The 27,567-nt window shown below is 42.8% G+C and overlaps 1 protein-coding gene across 13 annotated transcripts in view; it reads left to right on the top strand.

Moving 5' to 3' along the window:
* Positions 1–27,567, top strand: part of CTNND1 (catenin delta 1) — a 44,336-nt gene that overhangs the window by 1,047 nt on the left and 15,722 nt on the right. For 6 of the 13 annotated variants that reach the window (XM_019624269.1, XM_019624266.1, XM_019624268.1 and 3 more), the window contains exons 2-6: positions 19,797–19,910; positions 21,083–21,371; positions 23,391–23,462; positions 24,572–24,724; positions 25,141–25,676. In XM_019624269.1, coding sequence (XP_019479814.1) covers positions 21,177–21,371; positions 23,391–23,462; positions 24,572–24,724; positions 25,141–25,676 — 956 coding nt within the window. In that variant the 5' untranslated portion in view covers positions 19,797–19,910; positions 21,083–21,176. Of the gene's footprint in view, positions 1–972; positions 1,099–19,796; positions 19,911–21,082; positions 21,372–23,390; positions 23,463–24,571; positions 24,725–25,140; positions 25,677–27,567 lie in introns of those variants that run through there. The other 7 variants (XM_019624274.1, XM_019624272.1, XM_019624273.1 and 4 more) reach the window with 3 other exon arrangements.

Below are 27,567 nucleotides of genomic sequence, written 5' to 3'. Positions count from 1 at the left end.
AATCATGCTTAAAGGGAAATTTTAATCATGCTTTTTTAGTTCACCTAAGTAAAGTGGCAGTACACCTGAAAATATTTTCAGCTTTGTGCTCTCTTAAAGGGCCATGGATTAAATAAGGTTAGGCTAAGAGAAAACACTTACATAAACTTTAGCGTTTAGAATGCATTTGAGAAAGCACAAGGGGAATTCTTATTTTAAACCAAACAGAGTTCTTTTTTGGAGGTGAGTTTTTTGTTTGCTGTAAAATCAGAAATCTTTTAAGAGCTGAAGGCCCATGACTGCTTTCGTATCTTATATTTAATCTTATCTTAAGATTTGTTTTTGAAAAGGCATTCTTGCAAAAATACTGATTCTAGATAATTATATAGCCAACTCATCAGTAGCTGAAAACTGGGTGTTCTCTTTCTTCTCCCTTTGAAAATGCGAATCAGTCTGAAAATTATAGCTGGATTAGATACTGCCCTAATTGTAACAAGATGGGCCTTAATATGTAAGCTGCTCATTAGCTGTAAACTGGTATGTACCTATAATCTCTGATTTTGTGCCCCCTCCAAACCCTGTTCTTTTTAGACTAGAACACGTCCTTGGATTTCTTTTCTAGAACTGAGATTATTTCTTGAAAGATGATTTCATACTTGTAAGTTGGTGGCTTCACAGGAAACAAAACTTCTAATGTAATCTATGCAAGGGCTACAGTAAGATTTTAATGTCTGGATCTCATAGCAAGTGCAGTTAAAAAGAAAGAGAAAAGCCAACGTGTACAGTCTGTTGGGCTGTAGTTCGTATTTGACATTTTCCGGCTTTTAAATCTTTCAAATGTTCTCTCTGCCTTGACTTCAGCCTAGAGAGGTTTCTTGGTGGATCTTTGAAGGGTTGGTCATGTTGCTGCCAGAGTGTCGGTTTCCCACTCTGCCTTTAGGGGGAGGGGTGAGGGAATCTGAAGAAGGGAGTACAAAGGCAGTTTGAAAATAGGTTCTGGATGACTGAGTGGTGTGATTTGGGTCCAGCTTTAAATGTCGGGCTTTGTGCAGCTGCAGTGAGCATCCTAGTTAACTATCATCCAGGACTGTTTCCCCGAACTGAGCATTGTTTTGACTGGTATGTACCATAGAGCCTTTTGGATGATAAGATGGAAGATTGTCTTTTACCTTACCTCTGCTAGTTCTTTCAGGATTTATAATAAGGAATGCGAATAAATACATTCTTTTATTTTTTGTTTTACTTCTTGTTTTGGTTTTGGGGTAAAAAATGACAAGCAAGTATGAGTTGTGCAGATTTTTCTTTCCTTGTTTGACTCCTGTATATTTATTGTTGGTTTCTTTGTTATATGACTAAGGTACTGTCTGTGTTCCAGGTGGAGGTCTCTTGTGGGTGGCTAGAGTTCTAGTGCCTTTCTTAGGGTTCCAGTTCCAGAGCGTCAGAGGGGCTAGAACAAGTTCTTTCAGGTAGTATAAAAATTGGTATTATTGGAAATCTTAAAAAAAACCCAAAAAACCACACAAAAAAAAACCTCCAAGTAATTGCAATTCACTTAGGTTTATGTGGTAGCTGCTCCCAAGGGATGGATGCAAATAAATTAAGCATAGATCACTATTCATTTGGAATAACAAAATGATTAGCTTTGTATAATTTATTGCTTTCTATTTTGGCTCCTGATGGCCCCTTGTTACTAACTGCCAGCCCCTCCCCACTTTGTTTTTTTTTTTAACTGTGTGCTAAGCATTTTGCATAAACTATTTACTTAATTTCCCATAGCACCTGTTTTTTTTTAAGGAATTTGAGCCTCACAGAAGCTGAGGTTTACTGAAAATTTCACTGCCCATTAAGGGGCCAAGGCTAGGATTAAACCCTGGTCTAACTAACTACAAAGTCCATGGACTTAACCATTAATACACTGCCATTCTCCAGAGGGAATAGAAAAAAAGATCCAGAACTAAAATGAGCCCTTGCTAGAGGCCACGGTGCTTTATCTTGCAGAGGGTCAGTCCTCACTTAGATTTCCAACCCCCTCCGTGTTGGAATAACCTATGTGAAAAATCCATTTTCCATAAAGCCATGGGGAGCTGGATATGCTAGAATGGATATTATTTCAAGCTTTAGAACAGATCTTTCCATATACATACCATTGCTGTCTTAATTTCTTAAACTTACTTGAAATGCCTCAAACTTAATTTGATTATCAGTGAAATTTCTACCAGAGAATTTTCAGGCATGATATTGCCAACTTGCAGGGTAGAGGGTTGTAGCAGGTAGTTGAAATAATGTTTATCATACTGTATTAAAATTGTCTATTTTGTTTTTCCTTCTAGACTATGAGCTGCTAGAGTATAGGTACTATCTTATCTCTGTATTCTCTTAGCACCTATCTTAGTGTGTGGCATAGACTGAGGTGTTTGGTAAACCTTGGTTAAATAAGGCACTTGACTGGAATGAGTGAGGCACTTTTGTGGGAAAGGCTGAAGGGAAGTTGCAATAGGAAGCGATACCACATAGATGAATAAAATTGCAATGTAATTTTGAAACTTTACTGTAGTCTGTAGTTTCAAACTTTTGATGCATCTTCCACCTTTCATTTTTAAGTAAAGTTTCTGGAAATAATGAAGATTTAAATTAAAAAAAATAAATTTAACTGTTTCCTTTCTGGGCAAACAGTCCAAAGAATAGTATAAAAGAAAAAGCGTCCTCGGGCCGGCCGGCTGAGTGGTGCATTGGATAAAGAGTTGGCTTGGGATGTCAGCTCTTAGCAGCAGGGCTCCGGTTTGGATCCCACATGAGGGCCAGTGACGCTGCGCCCTCTACAGCTAAGATGGTCAACAACAGCTCGACCTGGAGCTGGGTTGCTGTGAGTCGCTGGCGACGGCGTAGGCTGCAGTGGGGCTGAGCTGCTGTGAGCAGCCATCCAGTGGCTGGCGAGCGACTGCCTCAGCCAGGAAGAGTGCAATGATAATACCAACAAGGGTCAGTGAAGCGACGTCCTCCACAACTAGACTGAAGAACAAAAGGACAGCAACTTGTCTGTTCTCCTCCCCCAACTCCCCAATAAAATCTTTAAACAACAACAACAACAACAAAAAAGTATGAGGGTCCTAGTCAATTCATTTCATTATATAGGCAGCTGTTAACTTAAACCACTGAAACCTTAGTGTAGCCATTTCTAGGGGAGAGGAACTGGTTACCTAGAACATATTAGGGCAGTGGCAGGCAAGTATTGCTTTCAGCCATATTGTAAGTGATTGGTTTTTATACTTGTTAATACAAACATAAAAAGCTTGGGATGATAATTTGAACATCAGTATTTCAACAGAAGTGTGTTTGGATATCACTGTGTTTTTTTGTCACTGCTACTGCCACGAAACTTCAGGAGATTTTGTTCACAAAGTGTATTGGGAAGTTTATGAGTTTAAGAAATCAAATTCATTTTCATGGATAATTCAGAATGATAGTAACAAGAAATTTGCCTAAAGGAATGCATTATAGGTAATAGGTATGTTGTTTCATGCTCTGTTTCCTCTCAAAAGGAGCTAAATGCCATGAGAAGCTGAAATAGGGATTGCTCTGCCTAAATGCAGCTGCCTCCAAGGTTTCCGATAGAGAGCATTGATACAGGCTGGCAGGGAGAGTGTAAGTAAGGAGGGAAAAACAACTGTTCTGGTTAGAACAAGGGGGAAGTAAGGGTATGGATTGATTTGTACTTACTTATGTTGTATAATGTATTTTTGGAAGTAATTTTCCCACCTAATTCTACTTGGAATTGCATGTTGTTGATTATTAAACAGTAAGCATTCAGAGCATGGCCTACACTTAAAATTCTGGTTCAGGGACAGTGTTCCCCATTTTTAGGGCCATTTCCTCTCCAGTGAGTCCTTCAGTCTGACGGGAATGGTCTGGGCAATTTCGATCAGGCATGTAGTGGAACCTCATAAGGATCCAGAGTTGTTTTTGAAGCCGCCTTTGCTCACCAACAGGTAATTTGGTCATCACTTTCACAAAACATGTCCCATTAGGTAATGATAAAAGCAACTTTGTACTGTTTTATTTTGAAAAAATTTCAGACTTACAGGAAAGTTGCAAGAACAGCACAATAACTCCTGTATACCCTTCATTCACTTAGATACCAGTTGTTAACATTTTGCCACAAATGCTTTATTATTCTATATTTTTTGATCAAAATGCTAACCAGACGGACTTTCCCATCTGAGAGTTCCACAAATATGGAGAGACAAGGCAGCGTGGCATAGTGGTTAAGAGCATGGATGCTGGAGCCAGACTGCCGGGGTTCAAATCTTGCCACACTAGCTGTGTAACCCTGGGCAAATAGTTGAATTATTCTATGCCTTGGTCTCCTTGTCTATAAAATGAGGACACTAATATTAACCGCCTCACAGGATTGTTGTGATGATTAAGGGATTTAATATATGTAAAATTCATAGAACAGTGACCAGCTTATAAGTGCTGTAAGAATGAATGCTTTAAATGAATTCAAACATCATTTGCCTGTTGGACTAAATGCCCTTAAAGGTCTCTTAAAACCTGAGACTCTAATGGTAGATATAGATGCTTATATTACAGAATAAGCGGGCTTCCTGGATGGATAAGCTAACTTTTTTTTTTTAATGGAAAAAAGTGTCTTTGGTAATAGGCCATGCTGGGGAGTTGTGTGGGCATGCTTGTCCAAAATCAGGGTGCTCTGGGAATGGATAACTTTTAATAAAGTAAAGTGAAGTGTGAGTGTGGGAAAATAAACAGGTGGCAAAGCTTGAGTATCTTGCAGTAATTTCTTCAGAGACTTGGATACTTTAGGGGAAAAACAGCAATACAAGTTACTCCCACCTTTTTGTATTTAAGAGACAGTACTCCAGCATCCCAGCGTAAACTTTAATTTTGGCAGAGAATGGATTGAAAAAGCTACGTTTGAGTTTATTATTCTTGACTTTGAACCAGGTTTTTTATACCTTGACGTCGCACTTGTCCAACCAAGATTTTTAGGATAATATTCCATTTTGAGTGATTGTGCAGGAAACAATTACATAGAAATAAAGGCAGGCTTTTACTACCTATCCCTTTTCTTGAAGTAAACCTCACTCTTTTATGTTCAGGAAACATTCTCTATTTCAGTCCTTCTTTATGGACATTTGCAAAACTGAGACATGTAGAAATTGTGGGTTCATCAATGCTTTCTGTGAGAAGTATGCTTCCAAGAAGGAGGTCTGCTCTTACGTATACGAAAGCCAAACTATGGCCTGTGGGAGATATGTGTTAGATGTAGCCTTGCCTGGAAACTTCTAGGTTTCTTCCAGCCTAATTTTCCTTCATTTTAAATAACCCATGAAACTAATGTTCTGAATAGTTAAACTAATTTCCATTGGCACCCCATAACTTCCCTTTCATAACTCCCCCACCAAGTCCACATTTTTTTAACATTTCCCTCTACTGATTTTCCTATGTTTTCTCTTTTTCGTATGCTTTCCGGTTCTCTGGTGCTTCCCTTTGCCTCTCCTATCTTTTTTCACCCTTAGGTTGGTGGTCTTTATGGGCGTCGCTTTGCCTCACTAACACTTAATATAGAAGAAGTTTGATTCCTATTATAAAATAAATTGTACTCATGTGCTAAAGGTTAGGATTAACTGTTCTGATCCAAGAAAATTGATCTCTTAATAATTTGGATTAGTTTAACTTTTTTGATTTTTCAGATCTCATCCACATTTACTAATTAATTACTCATTTTAGTTCACTTGATAGAGCAAAAGAAATTTACTTCTCCCAGAGTGAACATCAGTTTTGTGTGTGCTTCCCATGTTCTATATCGGAATGCAGTAGCAGATTGAGAATTCTCTTTGTGAAGTGAAAAGGTTTTTGTTATAGGGAGCTTGTATTTTAAGAAATCAAAATATATTCTGATGGTTGTGGATATAAGACATTGTTATAGAAACTAGGTCAACTTTTCAATACCTTTATCAAAGCACCTACAGTTCATTGCAAGTGAAATAAATCTCATTGAAATAAAGTGGCTGGTGTATATTCAGCACACTTTTAAAATAGAGTAGTCTATTTTAAAGGAGACGTTGGTGCCAATCTGATTGCTTTCCACTGTTTCTTTGTTGGAATGGGAGTCCTGTAACCTCTCTGCTGTTCTGCTGTCCAGTGACTCCTTTGTGAAACCAGGGCAGAGTTGGCTATTTGAATATCTACCCTCCTGAAGGTCAGCCAAATCTGCAGGTCGGGCCAAAGGAGACCCAAATTGATGGGCCTAAGATAGCAATTAGGAAAAAAGCATAAAAGGAAAAATGAAACAAAGTTGATTTATTTTTGTAAAATTTAACTTTCTGTTTTCATTGAAAAAGTAAAACATCTTCATTCATTCAAAAGAAACCTGAGAGTCTGCTGTATGCCACGCATTGGAATAAACAGTATACCAAATAGACCCCACAGAGCTTACATTCTATATAGTTGAAAGAGACAGATAATAAATAAGTAAATACACAGTATGTCAGAATGTGGTAATACTATTGAGAAAAAAATAAAGCAGAATATGTAGGGTGGTGAATAAGAAGTGCGAGGGGTGGCAGTGAGGTTTTTGAACAGAATTATCAGGAAAGGGGCCTCACTTACAAGGTACGTTTGAGAGAGACCTAAAAGAAATTAGGGTGGAGTCTTGTAGCTCTGAGTAGGAAGTGCAAAGGCCCCTGAGGCTGGTGTTCCTAGCAAGCGGCTGGGGGTGGAGGGGCGGGGAGAAGTAGACCTGTTCAGGGAGGTCCAATGGGTGTGTGTTGGGAGAATGGGGAGGATAATCTAGGACCTCCTCTTGTACTATACAGCACAAAGAAACGTTGTCTCACTTCCCACCCCAGAGACAATAGCTGTTATCTTTTTGTATATTCTTGTAAGGAGTTGAGGCAACACCTGATCTAGCCTCCCTCTTTTCTCCCATTGCAGAAGTTCCCGTGAATATAGTCAGCAGATGATTTGCAGAGTAGCAGATTTTGCACAGGTCAAGGACCCTTGCCTTGGAGAATGATAATAGGGCAATTACTTAGAATAAACTTGTATGTATTTGGGAAATGAGATAAATTTTTTTCCCTAGAGAAATGTATTTCTGTACTTTCTTATCTTAAGTCCGTTTTCTGTGAACAGAAGTGACAACCTAGAGCTGGTACAGTTTCCTTTTGAGTACATTTTTTGGTTTGGTTTATGTGCTTTTGACCAAACATTACGCCTGCCCCACTTATCTGCTGCTCTTCCTTTTGCTCATTCAACCAAAAAGCTCCTGCTCCCCCAAAGCCCTAATCATGGGGATCTGATGGCTCTCAGAGACCACTTTATAGGTCATCGTATCCATATTTCTGCCTTGCACATTGGGGGAGATGATCATCCCTGATAACTAACTGTACGTCTGTTTTCCCTTTCCGTATGTATGTTTGAGTAGTAAGGGTTATTAAAGCATCCTGATCAACTTCGGTAGGAATGAGGAAGAAGCGCCAACTATTTAGTGATTGATGTTCTCTGGCAATCCCATATGGGAAAGTAAAAGGATTTTTGATTATGAGTACTTGTGTCTTGAAGCAGCCATTCTTACTTTCCCTCTCAGGATTTCTGGTTTAGCTAGTCTGCCCCTTAGTGAGGGAGTCTCTCTGTCTCCATCTCTCAGTTTAGCCCTACTTGACCTGGTGACTGTCTGTTCTTCTCTTTAATTATATCTATGTAGTTGTCATCCTGTTACGTAATATCATCGGAAGAGACCTCAATCACGAAACTGTTTTTGTCCCTTCCATCCCCTTTTCCTTTGGTCAGGTATCTTTATCGTCTTGCATAGGAAATGGCTCTAGACAATCACAGATTCCCCCATAGTTTGAAATTGTTTTAGATAACTGCTTGATATGTAGTCAACGTTTGTAGATGTTTGTAGTTGTCTTGAAAGTGTGTCTTTCAATGCCCTTCTTCATTCTTCTTTCCTAAATCTTTAGTGACACGTGCTTCCTTGTGGACATATTCCTCTTGATCGTTCTTCTAAAAGCATTTTGCTACTTGCTTGCTCTTACTCAGACCAGAAGTTAAAGTGACTTGCTTGGATAAGTGTCTGAGGTAACACTTGAATCCAGAGTTTCAGGTTATTTATTTCTATTATATTATCAATGGGGCTAGAATTATCTAGGGTTTTGAATGCTAGATTTAGGACTTCGGACTTCTTTTGGGAGGGAATATGGAACCAATCTTTGAAAATGTGACACAGCTCTTGGGTCCTTGGAGGAAAGTGAAACTAAGTCATTTGAAAAATAATCACATTGTCCAATCTGCAGTGTAAATAGGGATCCCCTAGTCCTCAGGACTAAAAAGAAGTGAGACCATTCTTTTTAGGTTCTGAGTCTAGAATACAGGGTTTAGGATTGTTTCATTCCATTTATCCTTATATTTAAATCTGTGTTTTCTAAAATCCTCTAATTCAAACTGCATAATGATCTGAGCTGTCTGGTGAACAGTAAAACAATCCCAAATAATCTATTTTATAACCAGTGCCCTTTTTGCAAGAGTAATGTGGTGGTCAGAGGGTTGTCAGGGATCAGCCAATACAGTGGTTCCCAATAGCTATCAGAATCACTTTGAGGGTGTTCTAAAAATATGAATTCTCAGGCATTTTCTCCAGAAATTGAGCTATGAGGGTGGTGGGGCGGTAGATTTGGGAGACTGTATTTTTTTAAACAAAGCTTCCCAGGTGGTTCTACTCATTCAGGTTTGAGCACCACAAAACCTGAACATTTGAGTTAAGCTGCATATCTATATGATTGCTCAGGTGGGTGGTCATTTAATTGGTATGAGAAGTAGAGAAGAATAGTTCATGGTAGCAGACATGGTGAGCAGGTGGCTAATTTGAAGTTTTCTATCACTGTAGCCTGTATTGTTTTGGAATTATAACTGTCCACCTGATTTGGGGGTTATGCCAGCTCTTTAGCGTGGTATGGAGGACTTGCCTGTTAGGGGGAAGGGAAACTTTTAGATCATATCTCTGTTTCCCCTCTCCATTTGAAATTGTGGAACAAATTCAGGAGAGGATGTTAGCATTGAAACTTAACTGGACAATTTGTTTAAACCTCCACGGGAAGGGCCAACGTTACTTCCTGTCTGAAAAGGAAGTGCTGGCTTCCTTCCCTTCCTCCTTGGCTAACTCTGGTCAACTTAAAATATGGGTGGGGGAGGGACTGATCATGGTAATACTTTTAACTGACCACCTATACCTTGAGAAATTGGGTTACCATCAATGTTCAAGTGCAGAAGCATAATGTTCCTTCCCTTCTTTCCTTGAAACACGAAGAAGGGTGCCATGTGAGCTCCTGTCTTCTTGCTGTTATGGGGGAGCCCTGTCGGTATGGTGGTTGCAGTCCAGGAAGCCTTCCAATCTCCCAGATATTATTTTACATTCAACCTTGTACCTCCCCTGTATTTTCTGACGTTTGAAAATAGATCAAGGAGTTGTAGGGAAGAAACTGAAATCCATTTGACATGGAGGGGTAGGTTGTGGAAAGGAGAACATAATTGGGCAGAGGGGAGTGGATGACAAAGGTTTCTTATTTTTAAATTGAGCCAAGAAAGCATTCCTTGTAAATGGGGCCAGTTGGCAATCTTCCTGCTATTTTAGTCCAGGCTTCTCCTTCCTACTGGCCGGTCAATTGTATTAAGTGTTTGATGTGAGTTTGAACTGTGGTCTCTGGTTGGGGGGAGGGAGAGTGGTGGAAACAGCTGGTGCCTTCATCAAGCTATCTCAATTATGCTGCTTTTCAGAGTATGGGGGGTGGAGGGTGGCAGAGGAATTGGATGTGTGTTAGCAGAGTCCCAGCAACTCTCCTGTAGTGGGGATTGGATTCTCTGGCACTTTTAATACTATGCAGGATGTTGGCTAGCTGGAATGTAGCTAAACCTTTCCCAATCACATTCTTTTCTCAGCCTCCCCTCCCCCCCCAGTTCTTTCAGCTTTGGGCCTGATTTGGTGAGAAAAGGCTATGTGGAAAGTTAGCAAAACAGATTCATGCTTTTCCAAACATCGAGTATTCAGCTTAAGTCTTTGGGCCCCTCCATTGACCTCTCCTTACCCATTCATTATTCCTTTGGTTGGGTTTTCTAAATATGTCTGCGAACAGCTAGAGATGCAGTTAGAACCAGAACCTCTGGTGAAGTCCTACTGAGTTGTAATCGGCTGGCTATCCTGTTCTCCTTTCCTCCTTTGTGGACTGTCTTTCTGAGTCAGCCTCCATTTCTGTCTCACCTGCTCAATGTGAGGCAGGAACCTGTCAAGCATCCTTTTGGAGCAGCAGCACCTGATACAGGTGTGTCCAGTTCTGTCTTCCGGGGTGTATTTTTTACCCGTCGCTCATAAAAGTATCTCAGAAAGCTCTCCTACTAGACTTGACTATTGTTATCTGCCTTTCTGTATCCACCTCATACTATCTAGTACTTAATTGACTGATTTATTTGGCCCAGGCTGTGAATGAGGGGGAATCGGATAACAATGCTAACAGTTGTAACTAATTTTCCAGTTGTTCTTGAGAGAAAAAGGGAGCTATGGTGTGACTGAATGCCAGGTAACAGGTCTCAAACTGTTGTTTTTGTATGTTTCAGTGATAGTTTGCAGGGGCTAGGCCCTGCTGTTGAAGCTCTGTTCTAAAACAGAGTTGCTAAACCATCTCTTTTTCTGTCCAGCCCTAGGATGGCCAACTATTGCGTATATTCCTGCCCCACCAATTTCCACCTGGTTATATCAGATAGAGACATGGACTAATTCTTTCTAAGCTGTGCTGTTGTAGACTTAGTTCCTTTTGCATCAGGTACTATCTAAATCAGAGTTAACCCAAAGTACTTCTAATAGATCCAAGAAGGGAAGGAGTCTGGGAGAAAGAAAGGGAGGAGAAGAGATGAGAAAGGATAGCATAGTGCTTGTTCGTTGTTCCTCTGGTTGGAGAATTCTGTGCTGAGCTTGTGCTCTGCTTTGTGCAAGTGGAATTGAGCCCTTTGGGCCCAGGGTGTTCCTTCTTTGGATTTCAAGAATATCTGGCTAACTGTCTGCATCTTTGTTTCTGAGGTTTAGGGCCAACGTCCAGTGGGCTTGTTCAAGACAATAGAAAAATGTATCAATTATCCCATTCTTGGAAGCAGCTGAGGACCCTTATTAGGAAAGGGGGCTTTCTTTTCTGAAGAGTTTTCACGTTTACAGCCCCTGAGCCACTCTGGGGAGAGTGTTGAGCAGAAAAAGCTGAGTGAGGTTGCTGTCTTGACCTCTTTGTTGCCAGGGCTACTGTGCAACTCCTAGTGGTCCTCCTCTCATTCCCTAGGGGAGTGGGGAACTTTGCTCCCAGCACCTGCTGGCGCCTATATCCTGCCTCTTTGTAGGGTGGAGCCTGCTGCTTTTGTTTGTTCTCTGTGGGGCCTCTTAGGAATCAACTTTGTGCTTGTGGGGAAAAGTGTTTGAAAGACTTTGAAAACAGTGGAAATGGGCGATAGAGAAGGTGACAGAGGATGTGCCCTAAAGTAGTCCTCCAGGTGGGAATATTCCAGTGACTGAATCCAGGCTGGAGATCAGATTGCCATGATGAAGCCTTCTTTGGGATGTATTACATGTAGCTGAGCTGAGTGTAATAGCAGCAGTAGCTTTAAAATCCTCAGTGCAGTGCCTCCAAAGTGAAGAAATTTGCCAAGTAGGAATCTTAAAAATCCCCTCACCCACTCTGAACCCTTAGATCCACACACACTATCTTTCTGCTGATTCTTAAAGGCCTGAGCTTTGTCCTGTGTAGTGTTGGCTTGGAGCAGGGAGGAGGGTTGTTTTCCCCGAACATGATAAGGAACTGAGCAGGGCAAAGTGGGAGCTCTGGCTGGTGATTGGTAGACAGGATGCCCTGGAATGCGGTTGGCCTGCAGCCCAGAATCCAGCACTTTGTATTTGTTTGTTTCTGGGAGACTGTGGTCTGGTGCTACTGTGACAGGAAGTGAGAAAGCTGGGAGTGGGGGAACGGAGAGGGGCGATGTCTTTGTGGTTCTCCTGTGAAATCTCTTTGTCCCTGGAGAGCAGCTCTACTGCGGGGCTCTACTGAGAAGAGAGCAGCCTTTGTGTGTCTAATGGGTCTCAGAGCATCTAGCTACTCTGAGGGATTAGGGAGTGTGAATTCTCACTGTGGCCTTTTGCATTTCAGCACTTGAGTTATATAAATGTCCGTGGTCTCTTAGCATTGGGGAATCTTGCTGAGTTTTGTGTGTGCTACTATTATTTATAGATCTCTTGGATTTAATTAAGAAAGGAATTCTAGAAGGAGAGAGATGTTTATAGAATGTCTTTTTAATTGTATGTATTACAGATATCTTGTTGGGTCTGAAAGTGACAGAAACAGACAATGCTGGGCCTTACCTTTTAGGTCTGTCTCTGGCGCCCTATGACATCCAGAGCTGGAGAAACCTACACATTCTTTGATTTCAGTATTGAGAGGTGCTGGCAAGTCTCCGTTTGCACTTAACTAGGGAATGGTTGGTAGTTTTCTGGGATTTCCCCCCCTCTGTCTAGACTGAAATAGCACCGGAGCACGTCTCTGTTCCCCTGTTCCTTTCTTTTTCTCCTGTTTTGTCTTTTCCTTGCCCTCCATTCCAGCTGTGAAACAGGCATCTCTTCTCTCACTTTGTGGATTGGGTGGCTGAGTCCTCAAACTTCTTGCCAAGCTGGCTCGTCCCTGAGCACCCACACACAAATGGCCTTTGATTGCCGGAGGACAGCTGCCCTAGAGGCAGACTGCTAACAGACCGCTAGAACAATCCCTCCCCTCTGTTCTGATGCTGGCGAGCACGACCTTCCCTGCTTCTAGTTCCTTCTGTTTCCCACCCCAGCTCTGATTTCTGCGTTTGTTTTAGTGAGATGTCACGTTAAATATGAGAGTAGGGATATTTGTGATTAGATTTTCTTACCTGAGGTGAAGGTGATGAGAGAAAGTGGCATGTAGGCAGATTTCTAGAGTGGGTCTTCAAGTGGGAAGGTAGGTGATTGTGTACAAACTCCCTCCTGAGTTCCTGTTCCTTGTAAAATGGGAAATTGGAGGTAGATAAGCTATTCTTCCCCAGAGCTGAGTAAGGTCCTGTTCTTTAAAGCGAAGGTAAGACTAAAGATCTAGTAGCCTCCACCCTGTGCACTCACTCCTTCCCCATCTCCCCCAAAAGTTTACTTGTGGTTAACTTCTCAATTGGAGTTAGAATGACTTTAACCACAAGAACCGTAGAAAGATCATACTCCTTTCAGTCTATCAAGGAGAAAGAACATGGACTTGGAGTAGAACAGATGTGTTTCCAGCACTTACTAGCTAGATGGCCTCGGGCAGGATACTGAATATTTCTGATGTGTATTTTAAAAGGGGGCCAACATTACCTCAGGTTGTTGAGAAGATTAAGTATGATAATTTGTAGGGGGAGGTTAATAATTAGCAACTCACAACTTTTCTTCCCCTGTAAGGTCAGATTTTCTTTCTCTTAGGCAGAAACATTTCCTTCAGCTCTCTGTCCTGTAGCTGAGATAGGACACTGACAATTCCTTTGGTTTCCTCATAGACTCACACCTCTCTCTGTTGCTTGTCTCAGAAGGGAGCTGTACTCTAAACTTGATAGAAGGGGGTGTGGTGCCTTGTTGCTCTTTTCAGGGCTTTCGGGAAGCAGGACTGTGTAAATATGACTAAGTTACATGCTTTCAGCTTTTCCATGTCATCTTCAAATGATGGGCAAAGAGATGGTGGGAATGCCATAGATAGAAAGTAAGGGGGTTGGTGAAAAGCTGTCTCTTTAAAAAAGGAATGTGAGCTCAGTTGGGTGATCTCTAGTAAACCCTAAGGTCAAGCCTTTTTTCCATGCATTTTTTTCTCGTGCCTAGGGTAGGAAAGTGTTTAAGATGTCCTAGTTAATGTTAGGATTTCTCTTTTATGTCACAAGAATTAAACAGTGCCTTTCCATTGTGGTTAGACTTTTTCTCATTTCCCATTGTGTACCTGCCTGACTTCCCTCTCTTTTTCTACCTCCTCTTGTAGGAAGGAGAAAGGCAATTGGCCTCTCCCCTTCCTTCAGGCTGACACCTCCCTGTTTTTTGCCCCTCCCTCTTATCTTTGTTTCCTTATCGGCCTCTCCCTAAAGCTCTGCTTTCTCCTTATAAGGCTAGGCGAGGTGCCTTTGGCAGGGTTGCTACAGGGATCCAGGTAAGTAACTTAGTGTGTCTCAGGCTCTCAGGATTGAGAGAAAATTCAGTGTTATCTGTCCCAGTAGAGGGCCTTGGAGAAGCACGTGGGTAATGGGGGAGGAGAAGGAGGCGGCCTGGCCTGAGAGATCAGAAGGACTTGTTAGACCAGTCCTGTGTGTGTGTCACGCATGCTCCAGAGAGAAGCCGGTTTTGTTGCTTTCTGTCCTCTTTCAGTCCCGGGCCCCCTCACTAGCCGAGAGCCACACCCTTCCTTTGCTTCAAAGCCAGTCCAGCATTTAGCCATTTTAGTATGTTATGGTTTGGGGGTTCTCAGGATACTTAGGAGGGGAAAAGAGATCAAGAAGAATGTTCCATCTGGTTTCTGAATTTAGGGTTAAGATGGCGGAAGTGATTTTTTTTTTTTCTTCTTGTAAAGTCATAGTAAAACTTCAAATCCTGACAGGTAACTTTGGGTTAGGATTATAAGACGGGGAGTAAGTTTAAGGTGCCCTGTTGACCTATAGAGGTTGCCAGCTCAACTTCCATTTATCAAGAAGTATTTTTAAAACTTGAGTATACTTTCTTCCTTTTCTCTGAAACTCCCATCAGAATGTATCACTCTTTCCTAAGAGGAGGGTGATTTGCCAGATTCCCTTAATTCATCAGAGAGATTCAGGATGGACACAGTGAGATCCAGTCCTTCCTTGTGAAAGTGAGACGCCTTCAGGCAGCCATGGGTGCTCTTAGAGAAGTGGGCCTAGTGGAAAGCAGATGCACGGGGAGGTACAGAAACTGCTGAACACCTCAACACGGCCATATCTGGAATATCAGTTTTGTAACTCTGAGAAGTGCTCGGTTGAGGTTGTGAAGTCAAGTGAACAGAGTCCTCTTTAGTCTTAAAGCAAATCATGCCCAGTTTCTGAGGGTTAGTGCAGCAGGAGTGAGTCTTCCCAGCGAAGGGAGAAGTCCTAAATTGCTCTGACTGAGCCTCTGATGGTGGAACATCAAGTGGCGGGTGGTGTCCTTAGGCTTTGGACTTTGACACAAGCACTCTTAGTGATAAGAAGCCATGGAAAAACTATTAGCGAAATACACTCTTTTGATTTAAAAGTAAAATGGCAGTTTGCTCTGTGGTTAAACAGGAATAACTGTGTTGAATTTGAGGCAAATGCTAGTTAAGGCAAATAGATAACTTTTAGATATCTAGAGGACCTACCTTTTTTGGCTTGAATGTTACGTAATACAGTTCTATGGTGTTACAGGTGCTATATTTTATTGATTGGCATTCTTCAGTACGAGGGGGCTCAGTGTGCTTTAAAAAAAGCCATTTAAAAATCCCTAGGATGACATGAAGAAGAGAGTTGCTTATCGTTGCTTTTAGGGGGAGGACATAACTTCCTAACATTGCTTTTGGTTTCATAATGAATACATAGGAAGAAAGGGGGAAAGCTGGTTTGGGGGCAGGCTACAGAAGGTAACATTTCTATCCCAAGAACCCGAAGACTATTTTGTGGGGTTTTGCGTTCACAGGACAAATTTTTCCTCTTTCCCCTGAGGCTTGCTCGCCTAATTCTGGTCATGTCTTTGGATATACTTATCTGAATTGCATGGAGGTAGGAGAGAGGCTCAGAGTCACCCAGCCTAAAGTTTCACATGTATTAGCCCATGAAAGCTCAACTCTGAAAAGGAATAGAAATTTGAGCTTACGGGGGCTATAACTTCTCCAAGTTCACAGTTACTTTTTGGCAGTCAGGACTTGAACCCCAGGTCTTTTGACTCCTAGTCTGGACTTTGATTTTTTTTTTTTTCCCATTGAGACTCAAGAATTCCTGTAGTTTATGGGCTACTGTATGTAAATTGGAGAGGGGAGCATGTGGAGACGTGCGGTTTCTTCAAAAGCCCTGCCAACAATGCCAAGACTCAAGTCCCTTGTGTTGCTATTTCTAATAGTGCTCGTATTAGTAACAATATTAATAGCTTCCTGTGTGTGAAGACATTTTCCTAAGCACTCTATGCGGATTGCCTCGTTCATTCCTCACAACCACCCTATGTATTTTATTTCTCCCATTTTACAAAAAGAGGGACCAGAAGTTTAGACAGATTGTGGTCCTTTGCCCAGAGTCATACAGCTAAGAAGCTATGGAGCTGGGATTGGAACCCAGTCAGTCTGATTCCAAAGTCTGTATGTATTCTTAACTATTAAGAACTCTAATTCCAAATTACATTTCTACAGTCAGTTTACAGTAGAACAAATCATTCCAGGGACTGCTGTTGGCAAGCGACCTTTTTTTTTTCCTCTTTGTTGTCTGGTTCGCATTGTCCAGCTGTTTGGCCCTCCTTGGTATTTGATTAAATTTAACTTCTTTTGGTTTGGAATTTTTACAAAAGAGACTGCATTTTTAGTGTTGTCATTGCTTAGATGTGGGAGCCTTGCTGTAGACTCGTAGGTCTATAGGACCTATGATTTATTAAGAGTAAAACCAGACATTCTCGGAAAATCTAGTCTTAAGGTAATAGCAAAGTTCCCATGATGTGCTCCCTCCCTGCCCTCATTCCACCCTTTCACTTGGGAATTCCTTGGTCCTTTTTTAGTAAGAGCAAGTGTAACTCGTTTGAAAATACTAAGTGGCAAACCTGGAAAGGTCAACTGTGTTGGCCTGGACTTCTAAGACCTTCCTGACTCTTAACTGCCAAAGTCAGTTCATGGTTTGCAGATTCTGGTTTATAGCGTGTGTGGGTACACATACATACATACACATATACATGTAAGTATATGTATGTACATATATACACAGAGGGTGCCAAAAAAAGTATACACATTTTAAGAAAGGAAAACTGTGTTAAAATTGTAATACTCAATATATACTGATAAAAAAGATGAATACAAGTCACATTTGACTTCTGCAATTACAAGAGGTGCTCAAAGTGGTTACCATCAGCGTCCAGACACTTCTGATTATGGCGAAGTACTGCTTGAGCAACGTTGACCAAAGTGTCCACCTGTATACATTTTTTGGCACCCCTGGTGCATTTATGATGTGTGTGCATGGAGAAGAATCTTTCCCTAAGTCTCTTAAGTTATGAAGCAGTTTACTGTAGCTTGTCTAACTGCTTCATTCTCTTCCCCCACATGTGCTTTTTCTCCTATTTGTGTGTTTTCTCCCACTTAAGTATTATATGTAGACATATGGATAACCCTTTAACTTAAAGATAAATGGAAACGTTTTCTTTTCTCTTTTTCATGTGATGTTTGGGAAGAAAGCTCTCAAGGGTTGTAGGGAAGAGGGGCTGGACCACCCATCTTATTACTGTACTTGTGTTGGGTTGTCGGAAAAGTCATGACGTATTTTTTCTGTTTTTGTTGCAAAAATGCATCGTGACTTTTCCGAAAACCCAATATTTTTTGGACTTGATAGCATGTAATAGAAAGAGAACACAGACTTTGAAATGGTACAGATCTGGGATTAAATTCAAAATTTGCTATTAGCTGAGACCTGGGGTAATTTCTTCACCTAGGGCCTGTTTTCAGGTTTGCAATAAAACTTACTTCCTTAGGGTTGTTGTAAGGATTGCTAGGATAATACATGTAAAACATTTAGTAATTGTTAGTTCTTTTCACCTTTCCTTTCTCCTTGGTAATAAATTGCAAAGCCCTCAAATAAGGAATCAAGAACTTCTTATGGCAGATGTGTAATGCTGTGATGACTGCCAGGCACTAGAGAAGCACCCTGTGTCCCAGAAACACTGGTCTAGGTGGGACCTCTTAGTAAATAGAGTTGGAGTAGGGAAACCAGCTCGTCTACTCCTTAGAACCCAGTTATGCTCTTGATCCAGTTAATTTCATCTACTAGTTCACAAAATAGTTTTGGGCTGAGGCGTTACCATTAAGTAATGTAATTGGAAGATAGAAACTAACTCTTGAAACAACTTAATACCTCACATTTGTATAACGTACATTATCTCACCTGATCTTGACAGCAACTCTGAGTTAGACGGGGCTGGTGTATTGGCGTCTCACAGATGAGAGCATGGCAGTGACTTACTGTCATCGTTGGCTAGTGCCAGAGCCAGCACTGGGACCCGTCTTCTGAGTCCCATTCTGTTCCTACACAGCCTCTGCTTCTGTCTTCTTTCAGGCAGAAAATCTCCCCATGCTTTCAAGGCCTAGGAATCTGATCTCTTTCTACTTGACTGTGGTGTCCTCGTCTCCAAACTAGGTGGTCAGCTTTAAAGCCATGAAGACATAGAAGACACTGCTTCCCGGCCTAGAGCCTGGATAATTTCCCCACTGCCTTTCCTGACACCCTTATTGAATTAACGTTGTGAGGGCAAAAAGTGGCCGTTGATGGCAGGGTGACAATTTCTCTGTGCAGCAGGGAGTGTTGTCACTGTATGCCCCATAGTAGTGGTAGTTTGAGCTTTTATTAGCAAAGAAAATTACAGGGCGGAGGCTGCCAGTGTGGTAACTGCAATCCAGGCCCTGTGGAAACCCAGAACTAGAAGAATCCCTCCTGAACTCAGAGTCCTCTTGGTGTGGAAGGTTCATAGGTCATTGTACATAGCGGAAGAGGGCAAGTGCTTCAAATGGAGAAATGGAGATGAAAAGGGAGCAACATTTTTTTTATAAGGATGTTTACTAAAGACCTTTGAATTGCCTCTTGGAATGTAGGATGGGAATATGAGAAAGTAACGATGGGCTTTGGACTGAAAGGAAGAACAGGAGTTGATAAGTGATTGTGGGAGCCCAGAGCTGGGGGTAGGAGGAATTTAGAGAAGGGCTGCCATATTCTTGGGGTTAGGGACTGGATCCACTGGAAGGAGTCTTAGTGATGGAGAATTAATTAAGGAGTTTATTGGGCACCTGTTTATCAGTTCCTCTGGGTACTCTTTGCTTGCTGAATGCTGCATATGCAGGCATACCTCGCTTAATTGCGCTTCACAGATGTTGCGTTTTTCCGCAAATTAAAGGAAGACACTCTATCAGCGTAAAGATTCCTACTTGCTTTATTGTAGTGATCCGGAATGGAACCGCAATATCTCCGAAGTATGCCTGTACTCTTAAGGCAAACGGGCCCAGGTGTCTGCTTGGTGGGGCTCTGGGGAGCGTGGGAAAGGGAACTGAAGCAAAAGGCTCATCCAGGCTAGTCACCACATGTCTTACCCACTGCACTATTGCACTGGTTTCTCAATGCTGTTGTGGGCATGCTGGGACTGGGCTGTGAGGTTTCTGCCTTAGGGGCGGGGAGGAGGGGAGGGCATTCCAACAGCATTTTTTCCCCCCAATTCGGTTGCTGGGAACGGGGTAAGTCCATTTTTATCCATATTATAACCTGCTCCTGGTTCTGTATATAAGTGCAAGTAGAGGAACTTCTGATATGACGGTAGAATCCAGGCTTTAATGAAAGCTACACCCAAGGTCCAGGTATCTGAAAACAGAGGAAAGTCCAAAGGCCATTTGTCACATTAAGCAATTCCAAGTCATAGTTTAAATTACTCCCATCCGTTCCCAGATTGTCTTTCTCCCGATACCTGCCATTGCTCTTCTTATTTTTTAATGTACTGGGTATATTTTATTTTCCTCTCATTTCTATTTTTCCTCCAAATATTTCTGCAGCTCTCTCCTTCCTGCTTCCTCCTTGCTGTGGTGGCTGGGATGCTTCTCCCATGATTTTTTGAATCTAGACTGGGCTGTTCTCTGTTAAACCAATCAGTTACGACCTCTTAACAGGTGTGTATGGAAATATGTTTATTAAGAATAAAAAAATTTAACTGTCTTTTTTTCTTGGTGGGTTGATGAGAGGGTGGGGAATGGGGAGAGGGTTTATTCTAAAACCTGCCTTTCAACATGGTATACTTTGGACTGGCCGTAACGTCTGCCGTTGCCAACTTGTAAGATAGAAACCCCATTAAGTCCAACACTGACTACAATGCCGGTCCATTTACTAGCTAACTTGCAGTTTATGTAATAGGGTATGGTGAACTCTTCATTTCTGTTTAACTCATTTATTGTATAAGTAGTATTTTGATATTTACCCTGTGTTAAAATAAGTAAAGAGGTAAACATGTAGTCTGTTTAGAACTTTTGCAGGATAACAGAGATATAGGAAGTTCCAGCCGTCGTTGATTGTCTGGAGGTTAGAATATGAACTACTACACTTTCATAGTTTGAGCCTAATGTTCCTTTTCCTACTTCACAAAGAGCTGAAGTTCACTGAAAATGGTGCCTTTTTACACATAGAATTTTTGTGGTTCTGTTTCTTTCTTGTCTCCTTTAGTCAAGGCACATATTTTGCCCTCAACATTGTAGTAGGGTTTTGAAAAGTCGAAAGGCCCCTTCATAAATATATTCAACGTGAGGGCCTTAAGTTTTGTTTATGGCCTTTGATGGTGGGAAGTTTTTTACTACTTCCATTTCTTGTTGGCATTTTAATTTGGCATATTCATTTAGTATATTTTGCCACTACTGCAGCAATTGCAGTGTTCAGATTTGGGAGAGATTAAGATCTGTACCGCCCCCCTGTCTCTAGAAGTGGCTTGTCCCCTTCAGGACAGTGAGGGCTTGTTTATACTGTGGAGTTACAACTTTCAAACTTTTCCAGGAGAAAAATAGTATAATTTTAATCTCATGTCTTGACTACAGCCTTTAGCCACAGTCTCCCTCTCCTACCAACAGTGTAGAGACTTGGATCTAACTGCACTTTCCTTTCGTGTTAAAGAGGGTAGTGGGCAAAGGCTCCTGCCTGAGCAGATATTGGTGATGGGCTCCCAGGCTTGGTGGTGGCTCGCTTTCTGCACGGCAGTAAAACCATGAGAGGGCATCTTCGGCTCTGGGATTAAGAATTCGTCTGTCTCCTCTGACCTGTGACCTTTTCTCTCCTCTCTCTCACCTCCTCCCGGTAGTGTGCAGTGAGGGGGCCTTCTCCCCCCTTCCTCCTCCCTCTGGGGTCCACCTTCCTCTTTACCCTGCCCCGCGGCGGCTCCGCCCCTTCCCTTCATGGACGACTCAGAGGTGGAGTCGACCGCCAGCATCTTGGCCTCTGTGAAGGAACAAGAGGCCCAGTTTGAGAAGCTGACCCGGGCGCTGGAGGAGGAACGGCGCCACGTCTCGGCGCAACTGGAACGCGTCCGGGTCTCACCACAAGATGCCAACCCACTCATGGCCAACGGCACCCTCACCCGCCGGCATCAGGTAACCCCTCTCTCCATCAGACCTGCAGGTAGGACTTGGGTGTGGCCATAGAGAGGCCGTGATCCTTCTCGGGAACTTCTTTCCTCGTAGTGACAGGCTGTCCAGAGCCCATGCTTTATGATGCACCTTTACAAGGGTAATAAATACTGAGTAAGAGATAGGGAATATTGCGGCTATGTTGAGTTGGGCGGACTTAAACTCTAGAAGCATCCATCGGACTTCCTGTGTTGCTGGAGTGGGGTTTCTGGGTTGGGATGCAGTTCTGGTAAACGGTAGATTGTCTAGTTTGGAGCTGTACTCAAATTACTTCTGTTTTCTCTGATTTTTTTCCCCCTTGCCATCAGAAATTCAGGAAAGTAAATGCCTGCTTAGTGGTTGGGGGAGTTGGGCACCTTGTACTCTCAACTCCAGTTCAGTCTCCCTCAGGGAACAGTCTGTACTCAGAAGGTGTGGCAGTGACCATAAATTGTATATTCCTGCTCCATATTGTCCTTGTGTGCTGTGCAAATCACGTCTTGGAGGAAGGGGTCATTGTTAATTTGTTGGCTAGAGTTGGAGAGGGATCATCATCTGCTGTTTAACCCAAATAACCACAGGAGCCAGTGGTCTCTGAGTTGGCTCACTCTGTGATGTGACTTGGAAGAGTTGGTGTTCGAAATGAGAAGTATCTTGTATTTCCTGTGGCTTCTGTAGTCTGACTTTGCTATGATGTCATCTGTCTGAGAGGTGTGTGTGTGTGTGTGTGTGTGTGTGTGTGTGTGTGTGTGTGTGTGTAGTAGGCATTGCCTATTAGATTGCATCTCTGGTGGGAACTAAGAACAGTGCTCATGCTTCAGTAGCCCTTTTTACTGGTTACACTTTAATTATTTTTTAAGACAGAGAAGGTCCCTTATGCTGAGGAACTTGCTGAGTGAGAGGACAGCATTTCATTTGCGGGCTGATCAGGAGTTTGGAGGCAGTTTGTTTGCAGTGTTCCTAGGACTTCTGTAGGAACCAGAATAGAGGGTTAGGGATGAGAGGTATACATTGAAAGGGGAGAGTAGAACTGCTCAGGCTTGGAGATGGGGAATTCCAGGATTTAGTACATGGTTTCCCCCTCTCTTTCTCTTTTTATATTTAACTTCTGCTCAGCATTGAAACCACACCCTTCCTTCTTCCTGAAAGTAATGTTTAACTTCCTCTCTATGCAGCCTTACACTATCTATGTAATGGTAGGGGGGTGGGGGAAGAGTCTCCCAAGGTGGCTGGATCTCACTGTATGCTATTTGAAGAGGAGCAGTCAGATGCATTTTTATGTAGTATAATGTCAATAGTTCCTGCTGTTTAACACAGATCAATTTAAGGGTGACATTTAAAAAATACGTTCTGTAGCTCTAATAATCGGTAATGAATAAATAAGATATTGAGACATCTGTTTTGCTTGAGGGGAGTTGGGGTACTTGTTTTTTTCCTACTTGGAAAGGGAGACTCACACCTCTTGCTTCTTTTAAAATCCGCCTGGTATGGGAGTTTCCAATGGTAGTAGAGCATGAAGATACATGGAACAATAACGAAGGCTTTTGGAAACTCCCCAACCTAGCTGGTCCAGCTTTCCTTATATTCTTATGGCTTTCCAAAAAGATTGTTAGGGAACTTATCTGAGTTCCTGCTATTTACTCAGCAAGTAGTTTTTGAGTGTCCATTATGTGTCAGGCACTGTTCAAGGCACTAGGGGTACATCATTGAACAAAACATCATTGACCTCCCCCCGCCAAAAAAAAGGAACCCCCTGCCCTCATGGAGTTTACATTCTTATGTTCCAGAGACCCAGTCTGCCAGAGGTCCAGGTCTGATTCCAATTTTGAGAAAAGTGCTAAGACTAAGGAATGATGTGGTTCCTTTATAAGTACTGGCAGAAGGACTCCAGGCCACAATCATCTTCTTGAAAGCCCTTTTCCTGTTTGGAAAAAAGATCATTTGTGTTTGGTAGAGCAAAGGAAGGCCACAAAATGAATTGTCTTCTTGTGGGCTATGTTTCAGAACGGCCGGTTTGTGGGCGATGCTGACCTTGAGCGACAGAAATTTTCAGATCTGAAACTCAACGGACCCCAGGTAATTGTTTTGGCTCAAGGCCTGCATTGCTTCATTCATGTCTTCTTACTCCCCCAGCCTTTAAGAGCATATTGGTGTCTTGTAAAGTGTCTGGCACATTGTAAGCACTGGTAAATTCGTTTCTTTTATTTAGGAAAGTCAAAGAGTGGAGCTTCAAATATACATGTACTTTTTTTTCTAAAGATTTCTATTGGGGAACTGGGGGAAGGGGAACAGACAAGTTGCTGTTCTTTTGTTCCTCAGTCTAGTTGCTTCACTGGCCCAAGTTGGCACCATCATTGCACTCTTTCCGGGCGAGGCAGATCAGTCGCTGGCTTCTGGATGGCCGCTCACGCTGGCTGCTGGCTACACATGGTAGCCCATGGCAACCCACTGCAACAGGGGCTGCAGCCTATGCCGTCTCTTCACAGCAGCCCAGCTCCAGGTTGAGCTGTTGTTCAGCATCTTAGCTGTAGAGGACAGCGTCACTGCTCCTCATATGTGGGATCCGAACCGGGTCCCTCTGGCATCCCAAGCCAGTTCTTAACCAATGTGCCACTCGGCCGGCCCTACATGTACTTTTATTGGATGAATTTTAATGACCATTGATCCAATATTTGATCCCAAAATACTGTGCTCCTCTTCTAGAATGGGCATACTTTGCAGAGAAGCCTCCCTAAATCCTGGCTGGTCTTGAGCCTTAGGCATTACCTGAAGTAACATAGAGCTAGTGAGAAGATGGCTTTTTTTTTGGGTTTCCTGGTTCATCTTCAAAGTTCTTTATTGAGTGAACTTTTCTGAAGAATCACTCAGATGCAGATGTAGCTGCAGCTGACGCAGTTCCTGTTCATCGATGACCAGAGCAGGAAGTTCAGTTTGCTGTCTGTCACGTAGGTGCTGATGTGGCTGGAGTTAGCTCAGGTCATATTGGTTAGAACTGGGAAATTAGTGTATCTTCTGCCCTTTTGTACAAGTTCAAAAGATGGGGATAGTCACCCCTCTAAAATGCCTGGGGCCCATAGAAGATGCGTGAGGGGTCTCTATCTTTAGGGAGACAATGCTTCTCATTGGGATGGATTGTTGATATATAGGGCTGAATGGTAACTTTCTTTTTTCTCTTTTCCACATAGGATCACAGTCACCTTCTCTATAGCACCATCCCCAGGATGCAGGAGCCAGGGCAGATTGTGGAGACCTACACGGAGGAAGACCCTGAGGGAGCCATGTCTGTTGTCTCCGTGGAGACTTCGGATGATGGAACCACTCGGCGCACAGAGACCACGGTAAGCTAAGGCTTATCTAAGGTCTGGGATGATGGAGGACGGCTTCCTATGGCCTCCTTTAGGGGAGGGCTTAAGCACTTAAGGTGGATGAAGGGCCACTGATCTGTAGTGAAAGCGTGAAGAAAGTGATCTTTGTCCAGGCAGAGAGGATAGAAGAGATACAGGTAAATCTAAGGAATGGGGAAGAGAGAGGGTATATCAAGGTCTGCAGTAGCTTCCCTGTAGGCATAGTTCCTGCTAGGGCAATTTTCCTGCCTGGGGACTTCCTGTATGATGGAGACAAGGGTGGATGGTGCTTGTAAGGCATTTCGAAGTCAAGTGAGCTGGAGGTAGGAGTTGGTTTCTTTTCTTAGAGGGGGCTAGAATTTACGCTTATATTATTCACTTCATTAGTTTTTCTTTTTCCTGACTTGAAGGTGAAGAAAGTAGTGAAGACTGTGACAACACGGACAGTACAGCCAGTCCCTATGGGACCAGATGGGCTGCCTGTGGATGCCACATCAGTTTCTAACAACTATATTCAGACTCTGGGTCGTGACTTCCGTAAAAATGGCAATGGGGGCCCTGGTCCCTATGTGGGACAAGCAGGCACTGCTACCCTTCCCAGGAACTTCCATTACCCTCCTGATGGATACAGCCGCCACTATGAAGATGGTTATCCAAGTAGCAGTGACAACTATGGCAGCCTGTCCCGGGTGACCCGCATTGAGGAGCGGTATCGGCCCAGCATGGAAGGTTACCGGGCCCCGAGTAGACAGGATGTCTATGGGCCCCAGCCCCAGGTTCGGGTAGGCGGGAGCAGCGTGGATCTGCATCGCTTTCATCCGGAGCCTTACGGCCTAGAGGACGACCAGCGCAGCATGGGCTACGAAGACCTGGATTACGGCATGATGTCCGAATACGGCACTGCCCGTCGGACTGGGACACCCTCTGACCCTCGCCGACGCCTCAGGTAGGCAAGAGAAGGGTCTTTCCAAGATAGGGAGGATGGTAGGTCTTCTTCGTTCTTCTAAGTGCTTTTTAGGATCAGAGACGCTTAGGGCCGGCCCCCTCTCCTTTGTCTTTTCTTGTGGAAGGCCGTCTTGTTCTTCCCTTTTCTGATTTTGCTAAATAGCGACTTGCTTTTTTGTCTCTTTTTTCATTATAAAAGTCATATATTCCAATGATAGAAAACGACTTGTGATGGATATTGGTCTCTGTTCTGAATAGTGACCTTTGCTTCTAATGCCCAGAGTTTCTGTTATTTTTGCCTGAGATCTGCCCCCGTCCTGGTGCCCGGGGCTGTGGAATGCTCACTTGTTCAAGTGGATTTCTTCAGCTTCTAGTTTGGTATTAAGAACAGAGTTAAGGGTTTCAGGCTTTCGGGGCCAGAATAGACATATAAGAACACACTCCCTGTGGTGGTTTTAATCTCAAGTTAAAAACAAACCTTGATCTCACAAAAGCCCTGACACTTTGCACTGAGGTTCTTCCATTTGATTATAAGTGAAATGAGGGAGGCATCCTTAGAGGGTGGCACATTATTGACACTCTGAGAAGTCCCTAAGCTGCTGACTCTTCTGACTTTCCTACTCATCCTTGGAGATTCTTTGGTGATGTGAAAAAGGGAGTGATTGGTGTTTTCATTGGTAGATGGTTTGCCTTGAGAGACTGCTTGAGAATGGGGGTTGGCAAACGGTTTTTGTAGAACGGGTAGAGAACTATGTTAGCCTTTGCAGGTCACATGTCATTTTTGTTGTATGTTGTTATTTTTGTGTTCTTCTTGTTACAATCTTTTTAAAAGTACAAAAACCGTTCTCAGTTCTGGGGCTGTACGAAAATATTGGGTTGTCGGAAAAGTCATAAAGCATTTTTGCAACGAATAACAGAAAAAATACGTCATGACTTTTCCGACAACCCAATAGGTTTGGCCTTTGGGCTGCCAACCCTGCTTTACAATAAATCAGAGACAGGGTTTTCCAATCAATGAGAAGTAATAAGAAATAAGGGAGAAGATTTATGGATGTCTTGATGGTAAGGGTAGCCTACCAGCTGTTGCTAATTTCTGTATGAGGTCATGACCTTCTGAAGCAAATGCATTGGTGCTGACTTTTAGCCTATTAGGTAGCTTTGGTTAACAGTAAACTGGGCTGGGCCTAGGGGTACAGGCCCCATTATCTAAGCCTGAGTCACTCACCTTTCAGGTAACTTTCAGACAGCTAATCCAACTCCCATGTGACTCACCTTTTATTCTTGGGGGTGGGGGTAGGGTGGGGTGGGGGGTAGAACACCAGACCTCAGCTGGTACAACTTGGAGCAGCGGTAGATAGCAGCTATCACCTAAGGAGTCTGCCCAGGGTGTTGGCTTCTTCTGCTTATGGAAGTCTGCTTTTTCTGATTGCCTCATTAGCTGAGTGATTCCTGGGTGGGTGTGGGTGGCCAGCTCATTCTCTGCTGTCCTTAGCTGTGACACCTGACATGGAGAGGGTTTGGGTCCTGGTTCTTGGGTTTGTTCCAGGGTGACACTGGATTTGGAAACCTGCTTGACTAGCAAGAACATTTGCAGCTTCCTGTTCTGGGCCTAGGAGAGTAATACAAGGTCAAACGAAAACAGTAAGGCAGAATGATTAGTGGAAAAGGCACTGAACCAGAAGACCTCAGTTGTAGTTGTGCCTTTGTCACTAGCTCTGTGGCCTGGAGCAAGTCATTTAATCTTTCTGGTCACTGCTTTGTTAATTTGTAAAACAAAGGAAAGAATGTCAGTGATCCTCTGCTTGTAAAAGGAAATATTTCTTGAGTGACTCAAGTCTTGGTTATTGTAATTGCTTGTATTAAAATAATAAAAGTAAAACATGCTCACTCCC

The sequence above is a fragment of the Hipposideros armiger genome, unplaced genomic scaffold, assembly GCF_001890085.2.
Source record: "Hipposideros armiger isolate ML-2016 unplaced genomic scaffold, ASM189008v1 scaffold_582, whole genome shotgun sequence".
NCBI lineage: Eukaryota > Metazoa > Chordata > Mammalia > Chiroptera > Hipposideridae > Hipposideros > Hipposideros armiger.
Note: the sequence above shows the minus strand (reverse complement) of the source record. Positions and strands in the feature narration are given on the sequence as shown.